This window comes from Pteropus alecto, unplaced genomic scaffold, assembly GCF_000325575.1.
Source record: "Pteropus alecto unplaced genomic scaffold, ASM32557v1 scaffold8, whole genome shotgun sequence".
Lineage (NCBI taxonomy): Eukaryota > Metazoa > Chordata > Mammalia > Chiroptera > Pteropodidae > Pteropus > Pteropus alecto.
In genome coordinates this window covers 23,328,077-23,337,733 of record NW_006494609.1, presented here as the reverse complement: position 1 = coordinate 23,337,733, position 9,657 = coordinate 23,328,077, and the positions used below count along the sequence as shown (strand labels likewise).

The 9,657-nt window shown below is 59.1% G+C and overlaps 2 protein-coding genes across 2 annotated transcripts in view; one reads left to right on the top strand and one right to left on the bottom strand.

Annotated features, from left to right (window-relative positions):
* The window catches only part of CDC42BPB (CDC42 binding protein kinase beta), a 55,449-nt gene extending 47,786 nt beyond the window's left edge, over nt 1-7,663 (top strand). Inside the window, exons 30-36 of the mRNA XM_015599679.1 lie at nt 1,980-2,077; nt 2,154-2,238; nt 2,335-2,452; nt 2,545-2,662; nt 3,216-3,321; nt 3,421-3,491; nt 6,280-7,663. Coding sequence (XP_015455165.1) covers nt 1,980-2,077; nt 2,154-2,238; nt 2,335-2,452; nt 2,545-2,662; nt 3,216-3,321; nt 3,421-3,491; nt 6,280-6,411 — 728 coding nt within the window. The 3' untranslated portion in view covers nt 6,412-7,663. The remainder of the gene's footprint in view (nt 1-1,979; nt 2,078-2,153; nt 2,239-2,334; nt 2,453-2,544; nt 2,663-3,215; nt 3,322-3,420; nt 3,492-6,279) is intronic.
* The window catches only part of AMN (amnion associated transmembrane protein), an 11,835-nt gene continuing 8,745 nt past the window's right edge, over nt 6,568-9,657 (bottom strand). Inside the window, exons 10-11 of the mRNA XM_006925669.2 lie at nt 9,370-9,562; nt 6,568-6,824 (exon numbers count right to left, since the gene is read on the bottom strand). Coding sequence (XP_006925731.1) covers nt 6,568-6,824; nt 9,370-9,562 — 450 coding nt within the window. The remainder of the gene's footprint in view (nt 6,825-9,369; nt 9,563-9,657) is intronic.

The window sequence follows — 9,657 nt, the reverse complement described above, 5'->3', positions numbered from 1 at the left end:
GCAGTGATAATGTGAACCAGAGGGACACGTTCATCTTGAGCCCCAGGGAATGGGGTTGTGGGAATGGGAGGTCCGGCTGGTGTCCGCCTGTAAAATTATCTAGGACCTTTGCCTCCTTCGGGGCCGGCCTTGCCAGGCTGGCAGAGAACCACAGGGTGTTGGGACCAGGAGCCCAGGCCCGCGAGGTGAGGTGCCTTGCCTGCCGTTGGCTCTCAAGGGGTCAGTGGGTGTGTCCTGACTCATTAGCCCTGGGCCAGGGCGGAGGCTGGGTGGGCGGCCCAGGGCCCACGGCCACACACTGTCACCTTTGCAGACAGCCAGTGCAGGGATGGCCTCAGAACCACAGGTCTTTCCCTCTAGAAGGCTCACTTTTTGAAAAGTTTGACGTCAAAAAGGACGCAGGTCATTGAGTGCTATTCCCATGACCTCAGCCGTGCGTGAGCCACGTGGATGCCGGCTGGTCTCGGCTCTGATCCCAGGTCGCTCCCCGCTGCAGTGCAGACGCTAAGCCAGTTTTAGAGCTGGTGGGATGATCCTGCGTATCCGAGCCCTGGGCTGAGTGCACACATGTGCTCAGCCTCCCCGTCACGTGTGGGCAGTCAGTCCCATGTCACCGGGGAGGACGCTGAGGGCCACGGAGCTGAGATGGCTCGCGTGAGCACGCGGCAGCAGTCGGGCCAGACTCAGCTCCGTGAGGCCGCAGCCTGTGCTCTCAACACCGATGGATGCTGGCTTTTCAGTTTCTCTTCAGCCCGGTGCACCCTTCATCAGCAAGTCACACGCAGAGACCTTCCCTGGCCCCTCACGGATGGGGGCCCACACGCCCATAGTGAGAGGTGCTGCCCGAGAGCCCTGTGCGGAGGGACAGGGACCCTGGGTTCTCTAACCATCTTTTTTCCATGTGACACTCAGGGGCCTCCCATTTTGTCTGAACTGTCACCTCCGAGACGGTTTGTTGACTACTTCCAGCATCTTTTGTTTGCTTCCTAAACTCGTTTTATTTTCACTTTTTGTATTCAAAAGAAAGGCTGACCGTGCGGCCCGTTTGGAACGTAATGGCAACATAGCAGATTTTAAAAATTCATCTTCAGCTAGTAAAGCGGGACATGGTAAAGATTAATTTTGAAGCATAGAAAGACCGGGAGCCAGGCTGGAGCCATCTGCACAGCTCTGTGCTTCTGCCAGATGGTGTCAGGGACACCGTGGTGACAGGGCAAGGCTGAGTGTGACGACAGCATGCCTCAGACCGTGGGCTCCCCGTTCCTGGCAGGACGTGAGAGCAGCGGACATCCATGGCTGCTTCTCCGTCTTGTTTTTACTGCAGTTTTAAACATAGGGAAAGTCCCCTTAAACTTCAGATGCCCCATGGGCCAGCGGTCCGGGTCTCGTATCTTTGGTATGCTAGGTGGGTTTCCCATCACCCCCTGACGGTGCACCATCACTTACAACGAGAAGGGACAGACGGCACCAGCTCCAGAGCTCGCTGCAGGATCACGGTTGCCGTCACTCGTGTGTAAGCTCAGACCAGACGGCCAGAGGGGGCCAGGCCTTAGAGGTCACGTGCTGTGGGCCGGGCTGGGTCGTCGCCTGGACCTGTGCGGCTGACTTTAAATACTCAGAGACCTGACTCCTTGGCATGTCTCCTAGAAGAAATTCACCTCACAAAACAGGACCGCTGTCCCCTCCCTGAACGTCAGACGTGTTGGGCCTGACGTGTAGTGAGCTTTCACCACGATCGCGTGAGCGCTAAGTGGAAACTTCAGGAAGGTTGTCCTCAGCGTCTGTGCGTGGTCTTTCAAATGCCACTGAGTCACGGGAGTGACGGTGACGCATGCAAACGTTGGGTCGTGCCGGCCTGACATTTGGCGGGAGGTTCGGTCGAGTGGGAAGGGCAGGTGTCCACGCCTAGCCCCCACTGTCCCCATCTGACCAGGGGCGGAGGGGCCGCCCGCTCACCCCACTTTGCTCCTCCGTGCCAGGTTGCAGCCCGTCACACGTCACGGTGTACAGCGAGTACGGCGTGGACGTCTTTGACGTGCGCACCATGGAGTGGGTCCAGACCATCGGCCTGCGGAGGGTGAGGCCTGGGCCAGGGGACGGGCAGGTCCCTCCCGCGCATGCCCCACGTGACCACCCCTTCTGGTTTCCGGCAGATACGGCCCCTGAACTCAGAAGGCACCCTCAACCTCCTCAACTGTGAGCCCCCACGCCTAATCTACTTCAAGAGCAAGGTCTCGGGTGAGCCTCTCCATGGGTGGCCACTGCCTGCGGCACCCGCTGTCCCGCCCAGCAGAGCGCCCCGAGCGCCGGGGTAACCCCGCATCCTCCCTGCAGGTGCGGCGCTCAGCGTGCCGGACACCTCCGATAACAGCAAGAAGCAGATGCTTCGCACGCGAAGCAAGCGGCGCTTCGTCTTCAAGGTGCCGGAGGAGGAGAGGCTGCAGCAGCGGCGGTGAGCGGGGGCGGCGTCCCGGGGAAGGGGCGCGCCTTGGAGCCAAGGGGATTGCGCACGCGCGAACCTCCAACACTCTCCCTTTTCCCCAGGGAGATGCTTCGAGACCCGGAACTGAGATCCAAAATGATTTCCAACCCAACCAACTTCAACCATGTGGCCCACATGGGCCCGGGCGACGGGATGCAGGTGCTCATGGACCTGCCTCTGGTGAGCCCCCGGCCGGCTCCCCCCCGCCGGAGCCCCCTGCCTGCTTCCCCCCACCCCCCCGCCGGCCTTTCCCTCCTGACCGCCGGGCGTGCGCGGGCAGGTGGCCCCTGGCACGTGGTCCCTGCTGCAGCCCTTCCCTGGCGTTTTCACCACCACAGGGCTGGCCGGGGTCACCCCTCCTGCTGCTCCTAGGAGCTGGGGCTCCCCAGGCACCTGTGTTTCCCCAGTGCCTATTAGTGTCTGATGACAAAGTGAGCTATCAAAAGTGGTTTCTAAGTAACCCCTTGGTACAATTAAGTAACATTTTAAACCCTTTTTCACGTAAAAAAAAAAAAGTTTTCTGTAGATCTCAGTTTGGTCTAAAATTGCTATTGCCAGTTTTTAGCTCAAGACTGATCGGGCTCGCTGCGGTCCCAGGCCCCGGCCGTGTCTGCCTGCAGACCTCGCGGTTGGCCGGCCTACTGGGCCTCTGGGATCGGCCGGGCTCTGCCCGGGGCCTGCGCTCCCAGCCAGGGCGCCCCACTCACCCTCACGTGCTCTCCGTTCTGTCCAGAGCGCTGTGCCCCTCTCCCAGGAGGAAAGGCCCGGCCCTGCTCCCAGCAGCCTGTCCCGGCAGCCCCCGCCCAGGACCAAGCCCTACGTCTCCTGGCCGTCGTCAGGTACCCAGGGCACTGAGCATGGGGTCTGGGAGGCTGGGACTCTGGGCCTTCCCTTCAGCTCGCACTGTCCCTGAGATGACAGCTGTCCTTGTGTCCTAGGTGGACCCGAGCCTGGAGTGGCCGTGCCTCTGAGAAGCATGTCGGATCCCGACCAGGACTTTGACAAAGAGGTGAGACCTGCCTGCCGGGCGTTCGTGGCGCACTGCGTGGAGGATTGGAGTGACCTTTTGTTGAGAGAGGCCCATCTTCCCGGGCACAGCCACGGGGGCCCAGAGGGCCACCTAGGGGTCCGGGGGTGCGGCTGAATCACCACCCACAAAAGGAAGGGCAGCCCGATGGCACGAGGCCCCGTCAGTTGTCCCCAGTCCCTCCTGGGCTCCCCGATCGTGACTTCTCGGGCTGTACTACAGCAGGTAAGGGCGACATGGATGGTGGCCGTGAGCCTGTCAGAGGACGGTGTGAGTGTCCACCTCCGCGTAATGGCCTGAGCAGCACTGTCCCTTGCTCAGGTCAAGATTTCTGCAGCCTGGAGCCGGGCCTCCCTGCAGGCTCCGCCCTCAAGTCACCTGTTCCCCTGTTCCCCCGCCCAGAGGCCAGGCCAGGCCTGGCAGACAGCATCTGAGCCCAGAGGGGTCGTGGGGCGAGGCCGTCACTGTGGGACTGAGAAGCGAAATCTTGCCGAGGGAAGTTCCCCTGGGTCCCCTCCTAGGCTCTTCTGTGCCACGTCACACCCTCAGAGGTGACGTCCCTTGGGTGTGCTCCGTGAAGCACGAGCAGCCTCCGCCTCGGAGAGCCTTCCGTGTCGGCCCGTTCCTCCCTGTGATGGCCGCTCGGGCAGGGCACGAGGCCAGCCCGGGGCCACCCTGTCTCAGAAGGTTTCCTGGGTGTCCAGGCCCTGCCCACTGGCAGCCTTCTCGTGCGTCAGGAGGCATAGCTCTGCGCCTCGGTTTCCCCTGCGTGCGACAGGGTGTGGGGCGAGAAAGGGCTGGCACTGGAGCAGCATGGAAGTGAGCGTGGGCCTTTCGGGGGGGCTGCTCCCAAGGGACGGGGCGCGGAGCCGGCAGCCATGCCTGCCACTCCCGAAACCACACCCCGGCACAGAGGGTGCGTCTTCACGGCTGGGCTGACGGGGCAAAACCAAAATGGTTTCGTCACTCACAGTCCTCGTCCTTCCTGCTGGTGCCGGTCGGCCCAGCGTCCCACGCTCCCGAGCCAGAGAAACCGTAAGCTGTGGGTGTTACTGTTGCGAATACTTTTCCCAGTATCACTAACCTTTTAACATTTTGTCTTTTAAGTTTCATCGTAGTTTTTAATTTTATGCAATCCAGTTTTTTTTGTTTTTTTTTTAAGATAAACAGTGCTGTAGTGTGAGAGTTTGGGGGGTTTTGCTGTTTGCTACCGCGTCTTGAAAATGTATATATGTGCCTGTGCGTGCCTGTGTGTGCCTGTAAGACCGTGCGAGGACGAGTGTGTATGGACTCTGTGTGTGTATGGCTGAGTGTGAGTGAGTGAGCAAGGACCTGAGCTGCTTTCTTTCTAAATTAGATGGCACTGGCCCTGTGCCACTCATGTCCCTCCCAACTTGAAACATCTTTATTTCGTGTTAAATTCCTTTGTTGACGTTTCTGCTTCTGGAACCTCTGTTCGCAGGGATGGGTCACTTCTCCGCCAGCACCACCTGTAATAGGAAATCGGGCAGAGCAGATCTCTGTTCTCCCTTCTCAGCAATTTCTTAGCTATTTTTTATTTTCTCCTTCAAGTAAATTTTAAAACCAGGTTGCTGGCCCCGTAATGAAGAGGTGAAAATTGGGGTTCCATTGACTTGGGAGATTAATTTGGGGTCTTCATCCCGATTCCTGCACAGGGACAGTGAGCCCTCAGGCCTGCAGGTTGTGTTTGTGGTTACTGAGTTTATTCTTAAGAATTTCAGTGGTTGTGTTGCCACTGTAAGAATTTAATCTTGTTTTCCCTACCTGTTAATGTCATAAGAGTGGATTTCCTTGCATCCTGAGGATAAATCCTTGGTCGTGACGTGTTAACCTTATTTAGTACACTGATAGGTTCAGTTTGTGAACATTGGTTGACAACTTTTATATCTGTTTATCAATCAAGTTGACCCGTGCCTTTCTTTCTCAGTCGTGTCCTCGGCCGGCTTCGTATGCGGGGTGTGCGGGCCTCACCTCTGATTTTGGACGCCCGCGTCTCTTGTTGCCATGATACAGGCACTCCTTTCCCGCAGGGCTCCCAGCGCCCTTCAAACTGCCTGAGATTCTTTCCGGTGCTGTTATAAACGGAACTGTTTTCTTAATTTCCTTTCAGATGGTTCATTGCTGGTGAACAGAAACACATCTAATGTTCGTGTGTTGATCTCGTAACCTGCAAGTTCGCTGAAGTTGTTTAGCTTTTTGCTGAGGTCTTTGGGATTTTCCGTACATAGTCACGTCATTTGCGAACAGAGATGGTTTCACTTCTGTTCCAGCTGAGGTGCCTTTTTCTTGTCCCTGCCTAATCGCTGCCGTTAGAACCTCTGCGGTGTGGACTGGTGCGGGGAGTCAGGCTCCCTTGCCTTGTTGGTAATCTCAGGGAAAGCTCTTTCACCCTCAAGTACGACGTTGGCTGTGGATTTTTCATGGAGACTGTCATGTTGAGAGTTTCTCTCATTCTTTATCGTGAATGTCACGTCTGTGGCTTGTGACTGCTGGATTATGGTGGTGTCTGCTTTCTTCATGGTGTTGGTCATTCTCTTTGGTGCTTATAATCACTAAGTCATTGATGGGGTTCTGGCTTATGATCTCTCACCAGCAACCTTAAGGACCAGTGGGTGCTCTCAGAATAAGAAAAGAGGGAGCCGTGGCCACTCCTGTCCCCCACGAACACCCACGTTGGGCTGGGCACCACGCCCTGCACTGCGCATGCCCAGGGCACCAGGGTTCCATGCTGTCCCCTTTGTCTTCACAGCCTGATTCCGATTCCACCAAACACTCGACTCCATCCAACAGCTCCAACCCCAGTGGCCCTCCGAGCCCCAACTCCCCCCACAGGAGCCAGCTCCCTCTCGAAGGCCTGGAGCAACCGGCTTATGATGCCTGAAGCCACCGCCTCACCACCACGGGCCAGGGAGCCAAGGGTGGCCTCCAACACCAGTGCCAAGACTGAGCTGACCCTCCAGTGTTGTCCGAGGAAATGTAGAATCACTTTGTGGATATGGAGATGGAAAAAAGTCTCTCTGGCTAACAGTGATCGGTTTCAGGCCGCGTTGTTCGTGGCAGGAGACCGGACCCTTCGCCTACGCAGCTGTGAGGTGAGGTGACGCTGTTCCGTTTGCACACGAGGGGCCAGCACCCGGCCTCCTCCGCCCAGAACAAGCCGAGAGGTCCCAGGGGGCCCTGGCACCGCTCTGCTCAGGAAGCGGACGGCCCCGGTCACGAGCCTGCGCCCTCCGTCCCCAAACTGCTTCCTGGGACTGCGGAGAGTGTGGGAGAGCTGTGCCGTTCGCGCCGTCACTAGAATGTCAAAGACAGGAAAGAGGAAGTTGGTTAGTGGCCTTTTATTCATTTTGCCATCAGAGTCAGGTGCAGAAGCCCTTCTGCCAACCTTGTGGCCATGGATGAGGCGCATTACGAGTGACGCCCGCCCTACCCTGGGTCCCCTGTGTTAGTCCATTCCCGGTCACAACCACGAAGTGTCGCCAGTAAACTACTGTGAAGTCAGCTGTGCTGTTCCCCGCTCGCTTTCACAGCCTCTGCCCCTGCCATAAAGTGGACAGTGCAGCCAGCCAGGCCCCGGGCCGCTGGGCGAGGAGGCCAGAGGCCTAGGTGCCCAAGGGCAGGCTACGAGACGCCCCACCCGCCCGGTCCTGCCCCTGCATGGAGCCCCGTGATTGGTTCCCGTGTGGATCATTAGCCTCACCTAGTACTGCTGCACATTGTCCCTGCCCAGGCGTGGTCAGCTCCTCACCTGTGTTCACTCTGCCCTCCGTGTCACGTGTGAGTCATCGGGTTGGCGGGCCGTCGGAAGCGGCCGGCACACAGCTCGTTCGCGGCCCAGCACGGGCTTTTCCCTGCTCTCCCGCCAGTCGACGTTCTTGGAGCGCTGGATGAGACATGCACTTACCTGGAGTCAGCACTGAGTGACGTGGCTGCCACCGGCCCGCCTGCGGGTGTCACGCACCTAGCACCTGCCCACCTACCCACGCCCTGAGCCTTCTGCTGGGGCTGGCACCTGCTGGGGCTTCTGGTTTTTACTTTTTTAATGTAAGTCTGAGTCTTTGTAATTATTGAATCGTGAGAACATTTTTGAACAATTTACCTGTCAATAAAGCAGAAGGCACAGTTTTAAAGTTCTCGGTTTCCTGAATGTAATGATCTGGCCCCGAGTGTCTGGCCCCAAGAATGCCCTGTGCTGGAATTGCCTGTCCTAAAGACAGTAAAAGAGCCATCTTGCCTGCGGAACCGTTCCTGGCCATTCCCTCGGGGGTCACGCGACAGGCACAAGTGGCCTCTGGACCTGGGACCTCGCACCTGCCAAGCTGTCGGTGGAGGCCTCCTGGGTCCTGGGGCTGCCTAGAGCAGGAGAGAACCCTGCCCACGCCAGTCACTGGGAGGCGGGGCTGCGTGGCCTCCCTGAGGAGTCAGTTTCCTGAGGGCAGGGAGCAGCCTGTGCTGGAGGGGGTTCTTTTTGCCCTGCTGAGACACCCCCCTGCCCCGCCCCGCAGAAAGTTCTTGGTAAAGCGAGGGCAGTGATGAGACCTGCCAGCGAGGGTGGTGTGTGGGTACGATGACATGCCAGGAGCCACCAGTGAGCGCCTTGTGGTGGCCCTGGGGCTCTGTGCCAGTCAGCACGGCGGGGCCCGCCCTCAGTGGCACATGTGGAGCTCCCCATCTCAACCACAGTGACACCAGCCCATCTACCGGCGCAGTCGCCCAGGGCCGGGCCACCTCACTGCGGGGCTTCCGTGGTCACAGTGGGGAAGGAATGTGACAAACTTCAGACATGCTGGCTCCAGAGTTGCCCAGAAGGGCTTCACATCCCCTCTGCTCCCATTGTCTTGGCAAATCACAACAGCCCTGGCCTCCCAGGGGACAGAAGGCGCTCTTCCCACCTGCCTCTGAAGGGGCCTGGGAGTGGCAGAGGCCACACGAGGCACAGGTGGAGCCTTTGAGAAACACGAGTGGAATCGCAGCAGCTGGAAACACTGAAGAGTGGCGAGTGGGCACGGGGCTGGCTTCCGGGCAGGTGGGTTAGTCTCGGCCCCGCCTGGTGTCCGTGCGGCATGAGGCCAAGGCCCCTGGTGTGAGTCTGAAACAGGCGCTCAAGTGTCAGCCATGTGTTAAAATTGAAATGCCGCTGTACAACGAACGGTGGCATCCTTGCTGCACAGCACCAGGAGCGACAAACGCATGCAACACGGGGCAGCCTCGCAGACAAGACGCCAGCCGCCAAGCATGGCTCTGGCGACGGGCTATGAAAAATTAACCCAGTGTCAGAAGTCAGCAGGGGTTGGGGTTGGGGCAAGGACTGACGACATTTCTAGGTCCTTTTTTGGTTACACAGAAAGGTCACTTAGCAATACAATTTTACACAGAGTCAAAGTAGGGTGGGTGTCCTACTTGGGGCTGCTCAGCCCTGGCGCCACCCCGCTGCCCCCATCAGAACGGCCATCAGAATGGGGAGGGCAAGGCCTGGCCTTGCAGTGATGGGCACCAAACCACCCATTCAGCAGGCTGCGCCCTGCCTGCACTCACCTGCTCCACCACTGCGGGGACAGCCCCACCTGCTGCCTCCAGAAGGGACTGGCCCACCCCGTCGCTCCAGGACTGTGTTCCTGGGACTGTAGGCAGCCCGGTCTGTCCAATCTGGGAGGCAGTCACGTTCCCCTAGCTGGCCCCGAGCCGCTTGGCATGGCATGGGGGGAGGTGGGGAGCCAACAGCCCACCTTTCTCCACCATCACCAGTGCTTCAACCTCCTGGGCTCTAGTCCGCTCCCCTTTTCCCTTAGGGGTCGCAGGCTTCCTGCCCCCGCTCCTCCAGTGCCAGGGGCAGCCTGACCCAGTTCTGGGTCACAGGGCGGGAAGCCACTAGCCACCACGTAGGGCTCAGGGTTGCCCTTGGTGGCCTGCCACGCAGCTGGCGGGGACGGGCTCTGAGGACCGCCACTCACGTAGCAACTGTCACCAATGCCCTCCCAGCTACTGTGAGGCAGGGGCAAGGGGGGTGGCGCAGCGGGCGGAGTACCCACGGACTGCAGGTGCAGGAAACCCTTTATTGGGCAAGGGCACCGTGCCTGGCACGCCGGGGATTGGAAGGTGTGGAGGGCGGGAGGGGGGGGTCCCACAG